This window comes from Tasmannia lanceolata, unplaced genomic scaffold (assembly GCF_043159265.1).
Source record: "Tasmannia lanceolata isolate RefF3 unplaced genomic scaffold, GAP_Taslan_0.1 ptg000023l, whole genome shotgun sequence".
NCBI lineage: Eukaryota > Viridiplantae > Streptophyta > Magnoliopsida > Canellales > Winteraceae > Tasmannia > Tasmannia lanceolata.
This window is the reverse complement of record NW_027518700.1, coordinates 4,607,994-4,632,507: the sequence shown is the minus strand read 5'-3', so window position 1 is coordinate 4,632,507 and position 24,514 is coordinate 4,607,994. Positions and strand designations below refer to the sequence as shown.

General features: G+C 38.7%; 1 protein-coding gene and 1 long non-coding RNA gene across 2 annotated transcripts; both read right to left on the bottom strand.

The window, feature by feature from the left end:
- Window positions 1-741: 741 nt before the first annotated feature.
- Window positions 742-6,882, bottom strand: LOC143856396 (uncharacterized). The gene is made up of 3 exons (XR_013238185.1): window positions 1,447-6,882; window positions 1,261-1,329; window positions 742-1,143 (listed from the first exon to the last, which is right to left on the bottom strand). It is a non-coding gene; the product is annotated as an uncharacterized LOC143856396 (long non-coding RNA).
- A 3,870-nt stretch (window positions 6,883-10,752) lies between these two features.
- On the bottom strand, window positions 10,753-13,668 carry LOC143856394 (WPP domain-interacting protein 2-like). The gene is made up of 2 exons (XM_077366597.1): window positions 11,821-13,668; window positions 10,753-11,678 (listed from the first exon to the last, which is right to left on the bottom strand). Exons 1-2 carry the CDS (start codon window positions 13,373-13,375, stop codon window positions 10,954-10,956), a joined length of 2,280 nt encoding a protein of 759 aa, XP_077222712.1. The 5' UTR covers window positions 13,376-13,668; the 3' UTR covers window positions 10,753-10,953.
- Window positions 13,669-24,514: the final 10,846 nt, after the last annotated feature.

The window sequence follows — 24,514 nt, the reverse complement described above, 5'->3', positions numbered from 1 at the left end:
GATGATCTGGTCAAATGACACCAACGACATTCAGCCCGCCATTTATAATTTAGGTATTGACAAGGAGAGCAAAACCATGCCTTAAACCTTTTATCTTGGACATGTTTGGGTCTCCCTCGAGTTACTCCTTCCACACCCCAAAGAGGAGGGGAGGAAGTCAATCTAGCTTGTAAGCATCTTCTGCAACTAAACCACCATCCAAAGTTATGATAGCGACAATTAGGGCTTTGCCAATCCTCTTCCCTCATATCCGTCCAGAAGTTCCATTGTGTAACATATTTACTGTAGCTAGGGGTGGACATGGTTTGGTTCGGTTCGGTTCTGAGGTGAAACCAGAACCGAACCAGTACCTGTCGGTTCCCAAAATCCTGAACTAGAACCGAACCGAACCAGAACCGAATTTAATGGTTCGATTCGGTTCGGTTCGGTTATGGGTTTAGGAGAAGTACAAAAATGGAGCAAAAAATATCCGCAAATTGTTATATAACAGGCCTCAATGCCTCATAGGCTCATACTAAACACTAACAGGCTGTTATATATCCATAATTTTTATATTTCTGTGAGCAAAAAATCATAAATACATCATCCACAACTTTTATATATAAGTTATAAAAGGCCTCATTTTAGTAAACGCTAATAGGCTGTTAGTAACACGCTAACAACAGCTTTATATGCAAAAGGCCTCATAGGTTCATACTAAACAAGTAAACAGTAAACAATTAAATACTAACAGGTCCCGTCTCAATGCCTCATACTTGTTACAAACAGTAAACATTGGATTTTAAACATCCTTTTACAAACTAACCCAAGCCAATGCCGAACATAGCATCTAAAGTCTAAAGTCCAAACATTCCAAGCCACAAAAAGAAATAACATCTAAAAGAAATAACCATCTAAAAGAAACATCCCAAGGCCCAAGCCACAAAGCCATCAAATTGTTGAAACTTGAAACCACAAAAAACAATAACATCTAAACTTCCCAAGCCTCCAAAGTCCAAACATCCTTCAAAGTTTTTAAAAACATGCACATGATCTAAATAGAAAAGAGGAAAAGATAAAAAGAAATGCCATCCAATCCTCAAATTCTCCAAATGTCCAATCTCTCAATTCGTTGCATCATGTTTCCTCAAATCCATAGATATTCTGAAAAAATAACATAAAATTAGTATATTAGTATCTGAATAATAAATCAAAAGAAAACCTAGATAATTAAAGCAATAAAATTATTTAAATTTTGATAGTTATGTTGAAGTCATTTACCATAAAAAACATAAGTGAAGTGGCATTTCGACTTTCAAGGTCAATCGAAAGAAAATTCCGTATAATCAACTGCAAAGGTACAATATAAATCAAATTTTGATCAGAATGAAAAATTGTGTGAGCTTCCAACAATTAATTATAACATAATAATTGAGTTAACATTAAAAAAATTAAATAAAATGTTACCTAATTCAAATTCTTCAAGTTCATCGAGCTTTTCTTCTATTTCAATAGGGAGTGGCGAAGCTCGTAACTAATCTTGTCCACAAATCAAGTACTCCACTAACTTAGGAGTTAGAGAACTACAAAACCGATCAAGAACACGACCTCCGGTGTTGAAAGCAGACTCCGAGGCAACAATGGACACAGGAATAGCTAGAACATCTCTTGTTATTTGGGAAAGAATTTTGTATCTAGAACTATTCACTTTCCACCAATTCAATATTTCAAATTTTGGGTCTTGACTTTCACAACCTTCCTCTAAATGCATATCCACCTCAGACTTAGCATCCCCACTTTCCTCTTCTTTTAGGAATGCAACAAACTCTGAGTCAACAAACTCCGATTCAACAACCTCTATCTCATTTAAATTCTGAACTGTACTAGTACTGGGCGGTGAGGAAATTGATTGGTAATGCACAAAAAGACGATGTAATGCTCCATTTACTCTATTAATGAGTGCACTAACCTTGTCCGAAGTATAAAGTTTAGAGTAACAAAATTTAATATACTTCAATTTAAAGCGAGGATCCAACACCAAAGCAAGCAACAATATCATTTATTTTATCTACATTTCTCCAATACTTGTCAAATTTTTCCTTCATTTTGAAAGACATAGTTCTCAAACAAACATCTTCATTTTTTGACAATTCATACAAAAGATGTTCAATTTTGAAAACCTCATGAAAGTATGAGTTAGATGTAACATACAAAGATCCAGATAATCGTAGAGTAGCCTCATAGAAAGTTTTCAAAAATTGGGTCAACACTCGAGCATTTTCCCAATCTTCAAAAGTAGGAGACTCATCTTTCAACTCTGCCACAAAAAGTACATCTTCCTCTTCAAGTCTTTCAAAACCTTTTCTAAACTTCAATGCAGTTTCCAACATAAGATAAGTAGAGTTCCATCTAGTTGGGACATCTAGGCAAAGAGAACTGTTACATGTGATTATCTCTTTCTCCACACAAGACTTAAATCTTCACAATCTTGATGGAGAACTCCTAATGTACCTTACTGCCCCACGAATTCGAGAAATCGATTTGATGACCTCGCTTATCCCATCTTTGACAATCAAATTTAATATGTGTGCACAACATCTCATGTGAAAGAACTCACCATCTAAAATGAAACCATTTCTATTGGAAATTTTTTTCTTCAAGTATGCAACAGCAGTATCGTTTGAACTTGCATTATCTACTGTAATTGTGCACACTTTTTCTATACCCCATTGTATCATGCATGACTCAACAGCTTGTCCTATTGCCTCACCCTTATGACTAGAAATGACACAAAAGTTTATTATTTTTTTATGCAATTTCCAATCATGATCAATGAAATAGGCTGTAAGGCACATATAGGAAAGATTTTGTAAAGAAGTCCATGCATCTGTTGTCAGGGAAACTCTTTGGTTTGTTTTATGTAACAAGTCCTTCATATTTTTCTTCTCACTGGCGTACAATGCCAAACAATCTCTAGCCACTGTTCAACGACCAACCAACTTAAATCTAGGTTGCATGACACTACAAAAATACCGGAAACTCTCTCGTTCCACAAACCTGAAAGGCAATTCATCAATTATGATCATCCTAGTGAGTGCATCTTTACACAATTCTTGATTGAATTTCCATGCAACAAGACTACTATCTCTGCCTTCTTGTGACACTGATTGATATGAGGAAAGAAGCTTTTGCCTCTTGTCTTGAAAATTGGGATACTTACGACAATTTCTAAAATGCTTCCATAATGTACTAATCCCATAACTACTACTATAAGTATAAGCACTTTTGCAATAATTACATATTTCCTTTTCAGGTTTCCCCTCTTCCGTATTCGGGACTTTAGTAAAGTGCTCCCACACCTCAGATATAAGAGACTTTTTTTTAGTGGGACATACCTTTGTGGATTGAGAGCTGACTTCCTCAGTAGGATTTGAACCTCCACCAACTTCGGCATTAGGATTGTAGGTGTCTCCAATACTTGACATCTAATAAGAAATAAAACAATATAAAAATTAATATCCAATACATCCAATTTATTTGGGGTACTGCATACAATGCTAGACAGTCGGTGTATGACCAATTACCAATATGTGCACATTTTTTTTCTGCAGCATCACTTATAAAACCCTAAACTAGAAAGATTGAAGATTCATCTGAAACGAGAAAATAGAGAGGTCTCTGCGACATGGTGTGACTTCAACACAAAACCCTTTTAAATTAGATGCTCATGCTACTCTCACATGCATATCCCTTCCAAAACCCTTTCAAAAAGACAATCGACAAAATCAAGCAACCAATAAAATAAAATACAAAAAGCTATTTCACCTTCCAGATTAAAACCACTGGATAATGCTATTTTGGGTGGTTCAAAGAAAATTGGGGTTTAATGAGTTCTCTGTTCTCATATTCCAAAAGGCACTATTTGATTCAGATTTTTGCAACTGAGTGTTGCCCCAAAATTGATAATTGGACTCCAAATTACGTTTAATTTGGAGTTCATTAATCGGTTACTGTTAGTGGTCCACCAACGGCTGCAAAAATTTGAAACGAATAGGGACTAAGAAATAAAAGGGCTTCAATGTTTTAAAAATCAAAGAAAAAAGGGGGATTTCAATCGGTTCTCAAAATCAAAAAAATATTAAAGGTTGCAATCCAATGAATTGCAATCCAACGAGGGTTTCAATCCAACGGTCTGAAGATGTTCTCTTTTTTCCTACTTTAATCCAACGATGGAATTAGAACCCATGTTAGAAAAAGCACAAATTTGGTCTAGTAACCCAAATGAATCTGATATTTTTTTGGTCGACCCCTCAAAAAATTCCACAAAAGTAGTTGAGAGAGGAGAGGGCGGACGTCTGATATTCAATTTTTTTTTGTATGAATACAAGATGAGAAGAAACCCACTTCAAATAATGGAAGAAACCCACTTCAAATAAACAATGGAATAAACCCACTTCAAAAACAAATTTATGCGATTGAGTATTGACACATACCTTCTTCTTCTTCTTCACCACGCCGGACGAACAGAGGTTGGTGGAGGTGCCGGAAACAGTGGAAAGAGAGAGAAAAACGTAGAAAACTAGAAAGGGTTTGCAAAGTTGCAACCAAATCCAGGGTTTCCTTTTTTCCAACTTAAGGTCTTTTGAATGATATTAGCCTAAAAAATGATATCAACACCCCCCTTTTTTTGTTAAAAAATTAACATATTATAAGCCTAAAAAATGATATCAACACCCCATATTTGTTAATACGTTAATGAAATGCCGGTTCGGTTCGGTTCTCGGTTCCAGGTCCCCAGACCCAGAACCGAACCGAAATCCATCGGTTCCCAGTTCTGGGACCCAGAACCGAACCGCCATTTTGCAGAACCGAACCGAACCGAAGCAGCCGGTTCGGTTCGGTTCTTCGGTTAAAACCGGAACCATGTCCACCCCTAGCAGTAGCTGTTTTACTGCCTTTGCTACTCATGCTAACAAATATTTGAATCGTGAAAATTAGGTTGATTCACTTAATTGGCATTAAATGGACAGTATCTGAAAGGAAGATGTCAGTAAACATTTGAATGGTGAGTAAACTTAGATAATTCAGAACTGGCATTACATGGACAGTAGCTAAAAGGAAGAATTTCAAAAAACATTTGATTGGAGACACTAGAATTAGGTAAATTGTCTACCTCAACATAGTACAGAGAAAAGCAAAAGATATTGTTTGTCATAAGATTGATGCAGATGAGGTGTGTAACGTTTTGAACACTTTCTTCTGTCTATCATAAGCTATATGTGATATGAAAATCTGAGATTTCATTATGAGCTCTACAGCTGAACTTTGGACAAGTTTCCTCTAATAATATTTGGTCTCTTCTATCTTTTTCTTTTATTCGGCGAGGTCGTACTCTTTTCTGCCCTTGGTTTACTGTACAATTAGCAGATATTTGGACATTATGTTTTTTTTTTTTTTTGACAGGCTCTGGACATTATCTTATGATTTTGTCTCTGAAGTTTCCTGTGCTTGCAACTCATCGATCAAAACTGACAGAATTTTTTTTTCTGGATAAGTGATTCATTAAAAGGAAAATGCCCAGAGGCCATAAGCATAAAATAGACTCGACTCTCAAAATGAAATGCGCAAGAACTCAATGGGTTTGCACAATATAATGTGCATAATGAACATACTAGGATTTCAAGAGGAAAGCTAAATCCATGTTTGTTGTCTGAGGTGTACATGTTACACAATACACACCATTGCCTACAGTTAAAACTTAAAATGAGGAAAAGATAGATCACATATGAATCCAAGGATTTTGTTACCCAAAAAAAAAAAAAAACCTGTTGTAAGAAATCAGTAAAGGTTAGCTTTTTTTTTTTTTTTTTCTAATTTGAAGAGAGAAACTAAAAAGTAAATTCCAAGTATATATGAAAAGGATCAAGGGTGTAACTGCGGAGCTAGTTTTTCTGATATCTCGGTTTATCTCTGTATCAATAATGCTTGCTGAAATGTATAGAGAAAAAATCATTCGGGACAGCAACTACTACGGAATAGTGATGCAGGACAATACCTAAACGAGGGAAAATCTTACACTCCTAATGGGATAATGGGTTCTAGGAAAGTTTAGGGCTAACTCTTAAGAGGCTAAAGATACCTACTGGTTAACTAGGGTTGATTTAAGGTAGAATTAATTGGTGGACAGCAGCAATATTGAGGCTTAAATTTGCATTAAATAATGAGAAAGAAGACAATCAGCATGAAATAAACCTTAAACAAATTAGTCGTCAGTTAAAGGGCCCTTTGGGTAACTAGTTAAGGGCAAAACTAGGCTAAAACGGGGTTTTAAACGTGCGACGACCAAAGGGAATAATTAAAACAGTACCAAAACCTATGAATTAAACCTTATTTTGATGAGAAATCAGTAATAATCTAATGAAAAAAAACAGCAATAAATTTCTGCAGCAACAAAACAGGGTCAACTCGGTCTAATTTAGGCCAAAAGGGTATTTTGGTAATTTGGATAGATATGGAAATTCTGGGTAAACTACTGTGGGTTGAAAGATAATAGGTTTAAATGATGAAATAATTCAGATTTTCAGGTTTAAGGGGCTGCTACGTTGGCTGATTACGCTTTTAATCTCCAAAAGAAAGTTTTGGGGCTTGAAATGTGTGAAAATTTGATTAGCCTCGAAAGGGGTTGTAAAACTATGAATTTTGATTGCTATGGCTAAGGTTTAATCCCAAAATAAGTCCTTCAAAGTTTCAAGATGAGATCTTAAACGATGTAGGAGATATTTGGATTTTGGGTTTTTGTATTTTAGGGTTCAAGAAAACACAAAAAATGAAGAACTAATGACTTACTTGTTTATGGCTGATTTGAGAGGAGAATAGAAGTTAGAAGATGTGAGGGGATTGAGAAGAATGGCTCCAAGCCAACAAGAAGAGAGAAGATGTGAGGGGATTGAGAAGAATGGCTCCAAGCCATCAAGAAGAGAGAAGAGAAGAAGTTCCAAGCTTCAATAGCTTCTTTTGCAAAAACTTTAATTCCGTATTCAATAGTCAAAAGTCTCTTATATTGCTTTCATAAGATATATTTATAAGAAAAGAAACCCTAGAAGATAACCTAAAGTTAAAAACTAATCTCAATCATTCATCTAATCAATAGCAAAGCTAAATAAAGATAAAAACTTACCTAAAATAGTAATCCCGTAATAGACCTATACCACTTCCTAAAAACACTCATAACTTGCTTAAATCGCATCCAAATCATGTGATCTTGAGCCCATTAGATAGGTAATTGAAAAACCTTTCTAATAATACAAAAAACACGCCAAACGAATGAGATTTGATGCCTAGAAAGTAGGCTACAAATAAAATGACGAAAATAGAAAGTAAATAATAAAAAACAACTAAAAGAAAAACGTGAACATAGAGTGGACGCCATGTGGCATGTGGCACATGTGGCACAACACATGTGGTATATGTAGCATATGTGAACGTCCATCTCTCATGCAAAAATCAATCATTCTCCTTCGCACGATTCTTTCTTCGCTTGTAAACTTTAAATCCTCCTCCTTCGTTGATATCCCCATCAAATAGCTTTTATGGTTTGATTATATCTGCTTTGAGAGGTTTAAGGCGACTTTTAGGCTATATGTAGGCTCAGTACGCTATTTGCTCTTATTCTTATAATCATCATGCATATGAATCATATTTATTCAAATCTTTTGCTTCTGATGTGTTTAATGGTTAGGAAACTGGTATAGCACTTGGGAAACTGGTTCTGACCTCGTTTTCACAACATAATGGTGTTTCGAATCCTCCAAGATCCTTAAATTTTCAATCTATTTTAGTCATTTTATTTTTTAATACATTTTGATTTGTCAAAAAATTTCTTTCTTAGAATGTGAAGGACACTGTGGTGGTAAAATAGAACAGGCTACATATGCTAGAATTATTGGAGAACTGTTATTGAATTAATTGCATGGAAACTTCTACAAGAACTCACAGGATCTAGCTGTATCCTAATGCAGCCCGTTAGTAGATAGCGTATCCTGTTACATTTTAGATCCGCTTTTGCACAATCTTCCACTATATATTTAGCTTGAATAATCCAAATGATCCCTTGGTGATGTGTTTTGAGCAAACAAAGTCCTTCTAGCCATTTCACCATACTCCTCCACAGGCAACAATGGCAGAGCCCAAGAACAAATACGATCACCATCATAGGACAAATTTAATTATCCTATTGAACTCGAGTTTCAGAAGTATTTGACGGATGGTGATTACAATGTTGCAGGGTTTTATATTTTGCTTTGTTCTGTTGATTGGTTTGGTACTATTTATAAGAGATTTCCTAGGCTGTTTCGTGGTGAGATGGCTGAGGACATATCTCGATTGAAGACTACAGCTGTTTAGTAAATATAAGTGACTTGGGATGCAATGAATCAGCCTTATCTGAGTACCTATCAAGGAGATGTGTTGATTTAGAGGAGAGCTCCATGCAAAAATGAGGAAGAAGAGACTCAGTAGGAAATTAAAAAAGGGTCTATCTCTTAGCTTCTCTCAATACATAAGAAAAGGAAATACGGAACATTTACAAACATATAAAGGTTATTAAGATTAGCCTTACATTTCAGTCTAAAACGTGAAAACTTTCATGATTAGTTATGAGAAAGTGCAACACTATCATGCAATCCACAAGGCAAATAGGACCTCAATCTCACAATTGTGAACAAAATTAAAAGATCTATTGATCTTTTGCATCAATCCATAAAAAAAATATGCTTGAACACAATACCACACCAACCAATACATGAAGTTTACGAAATTTCAGAAAAGCATGTAATGGAAAAAAATACAACTAGAACATTGACATGTTCAGAACAATCAAATAACACTACACATAAAATACCGAGAGCACTTTGATCTCTAAGAATGCTGTTGAAAGTGCAAGAACAGTTGCTACCAGTGATATTGCTAATATCCACCTTCAGCCATTCAAGAACAACACTTGCAATGCACCCAGATGTAATTTTCATAACGTACTTACTAGTTACAAGTTACAACACAATATATGACTAAAAATATCCACCTTCCAAGTTTATCATATTACCTACAAGAAGGGTTTGTGATGCTAGTAGCCATGCATTTTTGGGTTGTTTGTGACTGTGGGTCAAGAGAAAAGGGCACAACCCGAGCTGCCTCTGCCTGTCATGCTCTCCAAATGGGAGAGAGTACTAGAATCAACCCTGAAGATTCCATGAACATTCCTAAGCACTGCAATCTAGCAGAGTGGCCTGTGGGTCTCAAATGTGGAGGTGGGCTGAGGATTTTGTTTCAGTGGTTATTTACTTTGGTTCTTGATTCTCTCAGTTTGATTCTACTAGTTTGTCATCTTAGAAAAATGATTTTTGCTAATTCTGTTTTTAATTACTGATTTGCAACGTATACATTGCCTCGAAGAAAACTGAAGATCGTATAAGGACTGTTGGTAGCTTAGGTCTTGTTGTGCCGTGTTGCCTATGTTGATGTTGCTGATCTGATCTAGACAAATGTTTTTTTTTTTTTTGAAATGGCATATCTAGACAAATGTTATTAGTGGTTTCTATGCTGTGTATGGTTGAATTATTCATATGAATATATAAATACTATAATAGTGTGTGTTTGTCACTTGTTTCATAGAATCAGTAGCTTATCAACCCTGGTTGTTTTCCATTGAATCCCTTCTTTAGCAGGAATTCACATCCTTATCAGTTTGAGAAAGCCTCGCACACTTGATTGTGTACGAGAAGTTTCATTGAGTGCAAATTTACATAAATGCATTGTGTGATCTAAACACAAGAATAACCGGTGAAGGACACCAATAAGAAAGAATAAACAATAATGAAGAAAAACATATGACTTAGTTTGCATAAAAACCAAATAGCTTTTCGGGTATTTAAAGAATAGAAGAGAAAAAACAGCATTCTACAAAACAGCTACCAGGTTCAGATCTGTCAACAAGTAGTGAAAAATATAAACTTTCACAATTTTAAGATTTTTTTTTTTTTTTGAATGGCACTTCACAATTTTAAGATACCCCATTAACATGCAAAACAGCTGCCATGTTTAGAACTTTAGATCCATCAACAACAATTGAAAAATATAAACTTCACAATTTGAAAAGCATTAACCTGTACAACTCGACATTTCGCATAGATATCTCCAGTTACATGGCTAAAACCTATAATTTTAGAAGCTTGTAACTGAAATGTTTAGAATATTTCGAAGTTTTAAATATATTGAACTTAAGTTACCAAACGTAACAGGAAGTGAGAGTGGGTGTGGAAACAGGAGATGCAACACAAAGTAAAAAAATAAACTACTTTATGACACAAAGCTTCTAGGAAAAGAAGAAGAAGACATTCTTCGTTGCAGGGCATGGGAATAAAGCAGAGTAGATTAAAAAAAAAAGAGTACATGCTTACCTTTGGACATCTTCCTCTTCCTCTGTAGTTACTTCTTGCTGGATTCAAATCCTAAAGAGAGTTTCCTTCCTTTTATTTATATCTTTTTCATCTTTTCGTAAAATTCATCACAGATGATGTGAGAATCTGAAATAAATCAAGAGGGGAAACCTTCCTTTTGTTATTGGTTTTAGTTAAAACGTAAAAAATGCAACCGAGGAAGCAGGTGATCCAATGGGGTGCCTCTCTCTCTCTCTCTCTCTCTCTCTCTCTCTCTCTCTCTCTCTCTCTCTCTCTCTCTCCACACACACACACACACACACACACACACTATAATACATTATTTTGAAAAAGATATCAATTTTATTAAATAGAAAGGATTACAAGTGCACTTCAGCGGTGAACATTGCCAAATATAAAATGAGAGGGGTCGCCGTCCATGCATGATTCAAGGTTTCCAAAAACAAATTGCTGCAGAAGAAGGCATTAAATTCAACATTCCTAAGAAGATGAAAATACATACTTTTTTTTTTTTTTTTACTTAAGTGGGTACAACCCCAGTAGAATGGGGCAACAGCTGCAAGAGAAACAACCCAAAAACTATACACAGTATTATAAGCTGGATAAGAGAGAATAAGGTACTCTTACAGATACTGTTTTGCATCTTCAAAATTTCTTCAGTTCTTAACAGCTCTTTACTATAAGTCTCCAACTCCTCTGCTTGTCTCTTCAACAAGGTAGCCTTGTTTTCAGCATCTCTAAGCTTGAGCAGCATCTGTGCTTGGTCCTCAGCAAGAGATTTCTGTTCTTCAAACAAAGTGATTTGATCCTTGGCCTCAACTTTCAATTTTCGGGTTATTAGATACTCAATCTCAGCCTCTATCTTCTTCATGAATAGATCCTCGAGTTCAACCTCCATTACTTTGCATGTGTCCTGCAGTAGAATTTTTTCGGTTTCTTTTTTCGGCAACTGGGTTCCATTCAAAATTGATTCAAGATCGAGAACCTTAGATTCCTTGGCCTTAAGACTTGCTGATGCCTCTTCCAATAAGCGCTCGAGAAGATTTACCTTGGAGAAAAGTTCAGTTAACTGGACATTCTTAAGTGAGAAACTACTTACTTCTGTCTTGTTGAAATGTAACGGGTTAGATGACTTGGGTTCATGAGCCCTTGTGACAGAAAACTCGCCTAACAAATGGAGATCGTGACTGAACCTGTCATGCAGTGAGAGTGCTTCCTTCCCAATCTCCCCAAAATTTTGAATTTCTGCAAATGGACACAGAATCAAATTAAGGTAGAAGAACTTGAGTTGAACAGAAACACAATTGACTCAGAGAAAAATCACCTCATGAAGAAGAAAAGAGCAAAAACAGCAAATAGAAGGAAGAGAGGGGAGTTGTCAAATTACCTTTTTCAAGTGCCTCCTGTGCAGCCTGAAGAAAATTAATTGACTCGAACAAAGGATCCCTATCCGTATTAGACCCATGGTTCTCACCTTTTTTCGTCTCTGACACATTGGCAGCCAGATCCACTCCTGAAAAATCATCAACTTCTTCCCCATTATCTTTGTAACAATCCTGTCGAACTTCCTCACTAGATTGTGGCTCACTCACATGTGCTTCATCGCTATTCTCTCCATCATAATTCGAAAACCTCTCACTCTGCCTTCCATTACTAACCACAGGAAATCCACCCACCTGTGTAAAAATGGCATTGGAGCTTCTCAAGTCAGATTCAACACTGGAATACGAATTCTCCTTTTCAATTTTCACTCTTTCTCCTCTAAGTTTCTTACTGGTTTCAACCTTTCCTTTTCCATGCTGAGCCCGGTGAACGACATTACCCGAGCCCTTGCTACTAAATTTCTTCGCCTTGTTTTTCTCCTTTGCAAATCCAATTGTTACAGGAACTTCCTGCCTTGATTTTGGAATGCTTGCAGCGGTAGACGACTTGCTATTTTGGTCCTCGTTGATATCGGGATCTATTCCAGTGGAAAATATGGCCTCTAAGGCAAAACTAGAATCGAAATCAGAGACCTCGACGGGCAAGCTGGAAAATGCCACTGATGAATTCATGGATGCAACGGAACCCTCGCTCTTTTGATTATGCTCACTAGAAAAATCCCGGGTTTTCACAGGCTCGGCATTAGACAGGCCACGTTTTAGGATTCGACTAAGATCTGCCTCATTACCACCATCTTTACTATGATCTCTCCTTATCCTCCTCCACTTCCTCAACCCATAACCTTTCAATGTTGATGAACCTCTAGAGTCTCCTGAAGGAGACCCAATTGCCTTCGCCGCCATTTCTACTGCATTCTCAATTTCAATGTCTTTCCCATTAGATTGTATGGAGGTTGTGTTTCTCCCAAGTTCTCCACTACCCAAATCCCCAATCTCATCAACAAAAGAGCCGTTAACCTCCGACCTAATTTCATCAAAACATGCCTCTCCTTGTGTATCTCTCTTCTCCTCCTCGGTCCTACATCGAGAACCCACATCTTCAAAACCCGTTAGCACCCCTTCCGAGACTCTCGAAGGAGATCCAACTCCCTCGAGTGGCATTTCTACTTCTTTCTTGATTTCGATCCTTTCGATCCCTTCCCCTTTTGTTTCTGTGAAAGTTTCAATAATGTGTTTCCCATGCACCAAATCCCCAATCTCTACACCACAGGGTCCATTAATCTCTAATTCATTTTCATCGAAATTTGACGATTTTTCTACAGGTTCAACAGAACCCAAATCCCCAATCTCTTCAACACAGGGTCCATTAACCCCTAAATCATTTTCATTGAAATTTGACACTTTTTCTACAGTTTCAACAGAACCCAAATCCCCAAAATCATTAACACAAGGCCTATTAAACCCCAACTCATTTTCATCAAAATGGGTACCTATTTCTAGGGTTTGTCCCTTCTGTTGCTCCTCAGACCTAGATCCAAAAGACCCATCACCTAAATCCATAGTTAAATCTAGAAGAAACAAATCACCTACTCCTATTCACTAAATTCAGATCGAAAATGGAAAATTCAAACCACAGTACAAAAATTCTCATCAAAATCCAGTTTCTACTCATGAATTTGTCATTGATTGAGATTCAATAGCAAGTAGCAGATCTATGAAGAGAAATTATCTTTACCTTTTCCATGGAAACCAGGGTTTTGATGTTTGAAACAAGGAGAGGAAGACCGGGAGCTGAGAACCCTGTGAATTTGCAGCTTTAAAACCGAAAAAACATATGAATTTGTTCCACAAGTTGTAAAGATGGCGTGGAATATATAATACAAAGAAAATACATTGTACAACCAAACAGCCCGCATAAAATATGACTTGGACCTCAGCTCACCACATGATCCGGATCCACCATCTAAGGTGGTCCCCACATTTTGATGAAGAATTTTTAACCATTGGTAGTGATATATTGGTTCCCTTTTCTTGACCGTGTCACCCCCTTCTAGTGTACAAGGAGTAGTCATAAATACACTAGAGGGGGTGGCCCGGGGAAGAAAAGTGGACGAATCACTGCCCTTGTAGAAACGTGATCTTGCTCAATTTTTTTCAGTCATCCATTGCTATTTTCTAGGCAATTTCGCAGAAAGCCATTTCACGGTTTTTCAGCCATACATTGGTATTTGCTAGGCAATTTCGAAGAAAGCCATTTCATCCATTTTGGTAAATGGTTTTCTGCGAAATTGCATAGCAAATCCCTCATCCATTTTGGGAGCCAATGGTGGGATCATTACAACTTTAGATATACCAAAAAGGCCATGGTTGAGAGTCATGCAAATTTTTCATGGAATATTAGTCAATGACTATCCAATGGTGGGAGAGGAGCAAGGAAAGTGAGCAGGAGAGAATTGAGAGAAAGCATGAGTGGGAGAAATACACTAGAGGGGGTGGCCCGGGGAAGAAAAGTGGACGAATCACTGCCCTTGTAGAAACATGATCTAGCTCAATTTTTTTCAGTCATCCATTGGGTATTTGCTAGCCAATTTCGCAGAAAGCCATTTCATGGTTTTTCAGTCATTCATTGGTATTTGCTAGGCAATTTCGAAGAAAGCCATTTCATCCATTTTGGTAAATGGTTTTCTGCGAAATTGCATAGCAAATACCTCATCCATTTTGGGAGCCAATGGTGGGATCATTACAACTTTAGATATACCAAAAAGGCCATGGTTGAGAGTCATGCAAATTTTTCATGGAATATTAGTCAATGACTATCCGTGGGAGAGGAGCAAGGAAAGTGAGCAGGAGAGAATTGAGAGAAAGCATGAGTGGGAGAAATACACTAGAGGGGGTGGCCCCGGGAAGAAAAGTGGACGAATCACTGCCCTTGTAGAAACGTGATCTAGCTCAATTTTTTTCAGTCATCCATTGCTATTTTCTAGGCAATTTCGCAGAAAGCCATTTCACGGTTTTTCAGCCATACATTGGTATTTGCTAGGCAATTTCGAAGAAAGCCATTTCATCCATTTTGGTAAATGGTTTTCTGCGAAATTGCATAGCAAATACCTCATCCATTTTGGGAGCCAATGGTGGGATCATTACAACTTTAGATATACCAAAAAGGCCATGGTTGAGAGTCATGCAAATTTTTCATGGAATATTAGTCAATGACTATCCGTGGGAGAGGAGCAAGGAAAGTGAGCAGGAGAGAATTGAGAGAAAGCATGAGTGGGAGAAATACACTAGAGGGGGTGGCCCCGGGAAGAAAAGTGGACGAATCACTGCCCTTGTAGAAACGTGATCTAGCTCAATTTTTTTCAGTCATCCATTGCTATTTTCTAGGCAATTTCGCAGAAAGCCATTTCACGGTTTTTCAGCCATACATTGGTATTTGCTAGGCAATTTCGAAGAAAGCCATTTCATCCATTTTGGTAAATGGTTTTCTGCGAAATTGCATAGCAAATACCTCATCCATTTTGGGAGCCAATGGTGGGATCATTACAACTTTAGATATACCAAAAAGGCCATGGTTGAGAGTCATGCAAATTTTTCATGGAATATTAGTCAATGACTATCCGTGGGAGAGGAGCAAGGAAAGTGAGCAGGAGAGAATTGAGAGAAAGCATGAGTGGGAGAAATACACTAGAGGGGGTGGCCCCGGGAAGAAAAGTGGACGAATCACTGCCCTTGTAGAAACGTGATCTAGCTCAATTTTTTTCAGTCATCCATTGCTATTTTCTAGGCAATTTCGCAGAAAGCCATTTCACGGTTTTTCAGCCATACATTGGTATTTGCTAGGCAATTTCGAAGAAAGCCATTTCATCCATTTTGGTAAATGGTTTTCTGCGAAATTGCATAGCAAATACCTCATCCATTTTGGGAGCCAATGGTGGGATCATTACAACTTTAGATATACCAAAAAGGCCATGGTTGAGAGTCATGCAAATTTTTCATGGAATATTAGTCAATGACTATCCGTGGGAGAGGAGCAAGGAAAGTGAGCAGGAGAGAATTGAGAGAAAGCATGAGTGGGAGAAATACACTAGAGGGGGTGGCCCCGGGAAGAAAAGTGGACGAATCACTGCCCTTGTAGAAACGTGATCTAGCTCAATTTTTTTCAGTCATCCATTGCTATTTTCTAGGCAATTTCGCAGAAAGCCATTTCACGGTTTTTCAGCCATACATTGGTATTTGCTAGGCAATTTCGAAGAAAGCCATTTCATCCATTTTGGTAAATGGTTTTCTGCGAAATTGCATAGCAAATACCTCATCCATTTTGGGAGCCAATGGTGGGATCATTACAACTTTAGATATACCAAAAAGGCCATGGTTGAGGGTCATGCAAATTTTTCATGGAATATTAGTCAATGACTATCCAATGGTGGGAGAGGAGCAAGGAAAGTGAGCAGGAGAGAATTGAGAGAAAGCATGAGTGGGAGAAATACACTAGAGGGGGTGGCCCCGGGAAGAAAAGTGGACGAATCACTGCCCTTGTAGAAACGTGATCTAGCTCAATTTTTTTCAGTCATCCATTGCTATTTTCTAGGCAATTTCGCAGAAAGCCATTTCACGGTTTTTCAGCCATACATTGGAATTTGCTAGGCAATTTCGAAGAAAGCCATTTCATCCATTTTGGTAAATGGTTTTCTGCGAAATTGCATAGCAAATACCTCATCCATTTTGGGAGCCAATGGTGGGATCATTACAACTTTAGATATACCAAAAAGGCCATGGTTGAGAGTCATGCAAATTTTTCATGGAATATTAGTCAATGACTATCCGTGGGAGAGGAGCAAGGAAAGTGAGCAGGAGAGAATTGAGAGAAAGCATGAGTGGGAGAAATACACTAGAGGGGGTGGCCCCGGGAAGAAAAGTGGACGAATCACTGCCCTTGTAGAAACGTGATCTAGCTCAATTTTTTTCAGTCATCCATTGCTATTTTCTAGGCAATTTCGCAGAAAGCCATTTCACGGTTTTTCAGCCATACATTGGTATTTGCTAGGCAATTTCGAAGAAAGCCATTTCATCCATTTTGGTAAATGGTTTTCTGCGAAATTGCATAGCAAATACCTCATCCATTTTGGGAGCCAATGGTGGGATCATTACAACTTTAGATATACCAAAAAGGCCATGGTTGAGGGTCATGCAAATTTTTCATGGAATATTAGTCAATGACTATCCAATGGTGGGAGAGGAGCAAGGAAAGTGAGCAGGAGACAATTGAGAGAAAGCATGAGTGGGAGAAATACACTAGAGGGGGTGGCCCCGGGAAGAAAAGTGGACGAATCACTGCCCTTGTAGAAACGTGATCTAGCTCAATTTTTTTCAGTCATCCATTGCTATTTTCTAGGCAATTTCGCAGAAAGCCATTTCACGGTTTTTCAGCCATACATTGGAATTTGCTAGGCAATTTCGAAGAAAGCCATTTCATCCATTTTGGTAAATGGTTTTCTGCGAAATTGCATAGCAAATACCTCATCCATTTTGGGAGCCAATGGTGGGATCATTACAACTTTAGATATACCAAAAAGGCCATGGTTGAGAGTCATGCAAATTTTTCATGGAATATTAGTCAATGACTATCCGTGGGAGAGGAGCAAGGAAAGTGAGCAGGAGAGAATTGAGAGAAAGCATGAGTGGGAGAAATACACTAGAGGGGGTGGCCCCGGGAAGAAAAGTGGACGAATCACTGCCCTTGTAGAAACGTGATCTAGCTCAATTTTTTTCAGTCATCCATTGCTATTTTCTAGGCAATTTCGCAGAAAGCCATTTCACGGTTTTTCAGCCATACATTGGTATTTGCTAGGCAATTTCGAAGAAAGCCATTTCATCCATTTTGGTAAATGGTTTTCTGCGAAATTGCATAGCAAATACCTCATCCATTTTGGGAGCCAATGGTGGGATCATTACAACTTTAGATATACCAAAAAGGCCATGGTTGAGGGTCATGCAAATTTTTCATGGAATATTAGTCAATGACTATCCAATGGTGGGAGAGGAGCAAGGAAAGTGAGCAGGAGAGAATTGAGAGAAAGCATGAGTGGGAGAAATACACTAGAGGGGGTGGCCCCGGGAAGAAAAGTGGACGAATCACTGCCCTTGTAGAAACGTGATCTAGCTCAATTTTTTTCAGTCATCCATTGCTATTTTCTAGGCAATTTCGCAGAAAGCCATTTCACGGTTTTTCAGCCATACATTGGAATTTGCTAGGCAATTTCGAAGAAAGCCATTTCATCCATTTTGGTAAATGGTTTTCTGCGAAATTGCATAGCAAATACCTCATCCATTTTGGGAGCCAATGGTGGGATCATTACAACTTTAGATATACCAAAAAGGCCATGGTTGAGAGTCATGCAAATTTTTCATGGAATATTAGTCAATGACTATCCGTGGGAGAGGAGCAAGGAAAGTGAGCAGGAGAGAATTGAGAGAAAGCATGAGTGGGAGAAATACACTAGAGGGGGTGGCCCCGGGAAGAAAAGTGGACGAATCACTGCCCTTGTAGAAACGTGATCTAGCTCAATTTTTTTCAGTCATCCATTGCTATTTTCTAGGCAATTTCGCAGAAAGCCATTTCACGGTTTTTCAGCCATACATTGGTATTTGCTAGGCAATTTCGAAGAAAACCATTTCATCCATTTTGGTAAATGGTTTTCTGCGAAATTGCATAGCAAATACCTCATCCATTTTGGGAGCCAATGGTGGGATCATTACAACTTTAGATATACCAAAAAGGCCATGGTTGAGAGTCATGCAAATTTTTCATGGAATATTAGTCAATGACTATCCGTGGGAGAGGAGCAAGGAAAGTGAGCAGGAGAGAATTGAGAGAAAGCATGAGTGGGAGAAATACACTAGAGGGGGTGGCCCCGGGAAGAAAAGTGGACGAATCACTGCCCTTGTAGAAACGTGATCTAGCTCAATTTTTTTCAGTCATCCATTGCTATTTTCTAGGCAATTTCGCAGAAAGCCATTTCACGGTTTTTCAGCCATACATTGGTATTTGCTAGGCAATTTCGAAGAAAGCCATTTCATCCATTTTGGTAAATGGTTTTCTGCGAAATTGCATAGCAAATACCTCATCCATTTTGGGAGCCAATGGTGGGATCATTACAACTTTAGATATACCAAAAAGGCCATGGTTGAGGGTCATGCAAATTTTTCATGGAATATTAGTCAATGACTATCCAATGGTGGGAGAGGAGCAAGGAAAGTGAGCAGGAGAGAATTGAGAGAAAGCATGAGTGGGAGAAATACACTAGAGGGGGTGGCCCCGGGAAGAAAAGTGGACGAATCACTGCCCTTGTAGAAACGTGATCTAGCTCAATTTTTTTCAGTCATCCATTGCTATTTTCTAGGCAATTTCGCAGAAAGCCATTTCACGGTTTTTCAGCCATACATTGGAATTTGCTAGGCAATTTCGAAGAAAGCCATTTCATCCATTTTGGTAAATGGTTTTCTGCGAAATTGCATAGCAAATACCTCATCCATTTTGGGAGCCAATGGTGGGATCATTACAACTTTAGATATACCAAAAAGGCCATGGTTGAGAGTCATGCAAATTTTTCATGGAATATTAGTCAATGACTATCCGTGGGAGAGGAGCAAGGAAAGTGAGCAGGAGAGAATTGAGAGAAAGCATGAGTGGGAGAAATACACTAGAGGGGGTGGCCCCGGGAAGAAAAGTGGACGAATCACTGCCCTTGTAGAAACGTGATCTAGCTCAATTTTTTTCAGTCATCCATTGCTATTTTCTAGGCAATTTCGCAGAAAGCCATTTCACGGTTTTTCAGCCATACATTGGTATTTGCTAGGCAATTTCGAAGAAAGCCATTTCATCCATTTTGGTAAATGGTTTTCTGCGAAATTGCATAGCAAATACCTCATCCATTTTGGGAGCCAATGGTGGGATCATTACAACTTTAGATATACCAAAAAGGCCATGGTTGAGAGTCATGCAAATTTTTCATGGAATATTAGTCAATGACTATCCAATGGTGGGAGAGGAGCAAGGAAAGTGAGCAGGAGACAATTGAGAGAAAGCATGAGTGGGAGAAATACACTAGAGGGGGTGGCCCCGGGAAGAAAAGTGGACGAATCACTGCCCTTGTAGAAACGTGATCTAGCTCAATTTTTTTCAGTCATCCATTGCTATTTTCTAGGCAATTTCGCAGAAAGCCATTTCACGGTTTTTCAGCCATACATTGGAATTTGCTAGGCAATTTCGAAGAAAGCCATTTCATCCATTTTGGTAAATGGTTTTCTGCGAAATTGCATAGCAAATACCTCATCCATTTTGGGAGCCAATGGTGGGATCATTACAACTTTAGATATACCAAAAAGGCCATGGTTGAGAGTCATGCAAATTTTTCATGGAATATTAGTCAATGACTATCCGTGGGAGAGGAGCAAGGAAAGTGAGCAGGAGAGAATTGAGAGAAAGCATGAGTGGGAGAAATACACTAGAGGGGGTGGCCCCGGGAAGAAAAGTGGACGAATCACTGCCCTTGTAGAAACGTGATCTAGCTCAATTTTTTTCAGTCATCCATTGCTATTTTCTAGGCAATTTCGCAGAAAGCCATTTCACGGTTTTTCAGCCATACATTGGTATTTGCTAGGCAATTTCGAAGAAAGCCATTTCATCCATTTTGGTAAATGGTTTTCTGCGAAATTGCATAGCAAATACCTCATCCATTTTGGGAGCCAATGGTGGGATCATTACAACTTTAGATATACCAAAAAGGCCATGGTTGAGGGTCATGCAAATTTTTCATGGAATATTAGTCAATGACTATCCAATGGTGGGAGAGGAGCAAGGAAAGTGAGCAGGAGAGAATTGAGAGAAAGCATGAGTGGGAGAAATACACTAGAGGGGGTGGCCCCGGGAAGAAAAGTGGACGAATCACTGCCCTTGTAGAAACGTGATCTAGCTCAATTTTTTTCAGTCATCCATTGCTATTTTCTAGGCAATTTCGCAGAAAGCCATTTCACGGTTTTTCAGCCATACATTGGAATTTGCTAGGCAATTTCGAAGAAAGCCATTTCATCCATTTTGGTAAATGGTTTTCTGCGAAATTGCATAGCAAATACCTCATCCATTTTGGGAGCCAATGGTGGGATCATTACAACTTTAGATATACCAAAAAGGCCATGGTTGAGAGTCATGCAAATTTTTCATGGAATATTAGTCAATGACTATCCGTGGGAGAGGAGCAAGGAAAGTGAGCAGGAGAGAATTGAGAGAAAGCATGAGTGGGAGAAATACACTAGAGGGGGTGGCCCCGGGAAGAAAAGTGGACGAATCACTGCCCTTGTAGAAACGTGATCTAGCTCAATTTTTTTCAGTCATCCATTGCTATTTTCTAGGCAATTTCGCAGAAAGCCATTTCACGGTTTTTCAGCCATACATTGGTATTTGCTAGGCAATTTCGAAGAAAACCATTTCATCCATTTTGGTAAATGGTTTTCTGCGAAATTGCATAGCAAATACCTCATCCATTTTGGGAGCCAATGGTGGGATCATTACAACTTTAGATATACCAAAAAGGCCATGGTTGAGGGTCATGCAAATTTTTCATGGAATATTAGTCAATGACTATCCAATGGTGGGAGAGGAGCAAGGAAAGTGAGCAGGAGAGAATTGAGAGAAAGCATGAGTGGGAGAAATACACTAGAGGGGGTGGCCCCGGGAAGAAAAGTGGACGAATCACTGCCCTTGTAGAAACGTGATCTAGCTCAATTTTTTTCAGTCATCCATTGCTATTTTCTAGGCAATTTCGCAGAAAGCCATTTCACGGTTTTTCAGCCATACATTGGAATTTGCTAGGCAATTTCGAAGAAAGCCATTTCATCCATTTTGGTAAATGGTTTTCTGCGAAATTGCATAGCAAATACCTCATCCATTTTGGGAGCCAATGGTGGGATCATTACAACTTTAGATATACCAAAAAGGCCATGGTTGAGAGTCATGCAAATTTTTCATGGAATATTAGTCAATGACTATCCGTGGGAGAGGAGCAAGGAAAGTGAGCAGGAGAGAATTGAGAGAAAGCATGAGTGGGAGAAATACACTAGAGGGGGTGGCCCCGGGAAGAAAAGTGGACGAATCACTGCCCTTGTAGAAACGTGATCTAGCTCAATTTTTTTCAGTCATCCATTGCTATTTTCTAGGCAATTTCGCAGAAAGCCATTTCACGGTTTTTCAGCCATACATTGGTATTTGCTAGGCAATTTCGAAGAAAGCCATTTCATCCATTTTGGTAAATGGTTTTCTGCGAAATTGCATAGCAAATACCTCATCCATTTTGGGAGCCAATGGTGGGATCATTACAACTTTAGATATACCAAAAAGGCCATGGTTGAGGGTCATGCAAATTTTTCATGGAATATTAGTCAATGACTATCCAATGGTGGGAGAGGAGCAAGGAAAGTGAGCAGGAGAGAATTGAGAGAAAGCATGAGTGGGAGAAATACACTAGAGGGGGTGGCCCCGGGAAGAAAAGTGGACGAATCACTGCCCTTGTAGAAACGTGATCTAGCTCAATTTTTTTCAGTCATCCATTGCTATTTTCTAGGCAATTTCGCAGAAAGCCATTTCACGGTTTTTCAGCCATACATTGGAATTTGCTAGGCAATTTCGAAGAAAGCCATTTCATCCATTTTGGTAAATGGTTTTCTGCGAAATTGCATAGCAAATACCTCATCCATTTTGGGAGCCAATGGTGGGATCATTACAACTTTAGATATACCAAAAAGGCCATGGTTGAGAGTCATGCAAATTTTTCATGGAATATTAGTCAATGACTATCCGTGGGAGAGGAGCAAGGAAAGTGAGCAGGAGAGAATTGAGAGAAAGAATGAGTGGGAGAAATACACTAGAGGGGGTGGCCCCGGGAAGAAAAGTGGACGAATCACTGCCCTTGTAGAAACGTGATCTAGCTCAATTTTTTTCAGTCATCCATTGCTATTTTCTAGGCAATTTCGCAGAAAGCCATTTCACGGTTTTTCAGCCATACATTGGTATTTGCTAGGCAATTTCGAAGAAAGCCATTTCATCCATTTTGGTAAATGGTTTTCTGCGAAATTGCATAGCAAATACCTCATCCATTTTGGGAGCCAATGGTGGGATCATTACAACTTTAGATATACCAAAAAGGCCATGGTTGAGGGTCATGCAAATTTTTCATGGAATATTAGTCAATGACTATCCAATGGTGGGAGAGGAGCAAGGAAAGTGAGCAGGAGAGAATTGAGAGAAAGCATGAGTGGGAGAAATACACTAGAGGGGGTGGCCCCGGGAAGAAAAGTGGACGAATCACTGCCCTTGTAGAAACGTGATCTAGCTCAATTTTTTTCAGTCATCCATTGCTATTTTCTAGGCAATTTCGCAGAAAGCCATTTCACGGTTTTTCAGCCATACATTGGAATTTGCTAGGCAATTTCGAAGAAAGCCATTTCATCCATTTTGGTAAATGGTTTTCTGCGAAATTGCATAGCAAATACCTCATCCATTTTGGGAGCCAATGGTGGGATCATTACAACTTTAGATATACCAAAAAGGCCATGGTTGAGAGTCATGCAAATTTTTCATGGAATATTAGTCAATGACTATCCGTGGGAGAGGAGCAAGGAAAGTGAGCAGGAGAGAATTGAGAGAAAGCATGAGTGGGAGAAATACACTAGAGGGGGTGGCCCCGGGAAGAAAAGTGGACGAATCACTGCCCTTGTAGAAACGTGATCTAGCTCAATTTTTTTCAGTCATCCATTGCTATTTTCTAGGCAATTTCGCAGAAAGCCATTTCACGGTTTTTCAGCCATACATTGGTATTTGCTAGGCAATTTCGAAGAAAGCCATTTCATCCATTTTGGTAAATGGTTTTCTGCGAAATTGCATAGCAAATACCTCATCCATTTTGGGAGCCAATGGTGGGATCATTACAACTTTAGATATACCAAAAAGGCCATGGTTGAGGGTCATGCAAATTTTTCATGGAATATTAGTCAATGACTATCCAATGGTGGGAGAGGAGCAAGGAAAGTGAGCAGGAGAGAATTGAGAGAAAGCATGAGTGGGAGAAATACACTAGAGGGGGTGGCCCCGGGAAGAAAAGTGGACGAATCACTGCCCTTGTAGAAACGTGATCTAGCTCAATTTTTTTCAGTCATCCATTGCTATTTTCTAGGCAATTTCGCAGAAAGCCATTTCACGGTTTTTCAGCCATACATTGGAATTTGCTAGGCAATTTCGAAGAAAGCCATTTCATCCATTTTGGTAAATGGTTTTCTGCGAAATTGCATAGCAAATACCTCATCCATTTTGGGAGCCAATGGTGGGATCATTACAACTTTAGATATACCAAAAAGGCCATGGTTGAGGGTCATGCAAATTTTCCATGGAATAGTAGTCAATGACTATCCAATGGTGGGAGAGGAGCAAGGAAAGTGAGCAGGAGAGAATTGAGAGAAAGCATGAGTGGAAGTGGGAGGGCCCCAAGTGGTTTGACAATGAGGGGAAAAGTTTCTATTTCGAGTAGATATTTACCCCTGTTTTCAGTCATTTCAAACCCTGTCCTCACTGATGCCCTCTGAATTCTTTCCCTCTCTTACTCTTTCTTACCCGTCTCACCACTAGGTAAACTAATGTTCCCTTGTAAAAGC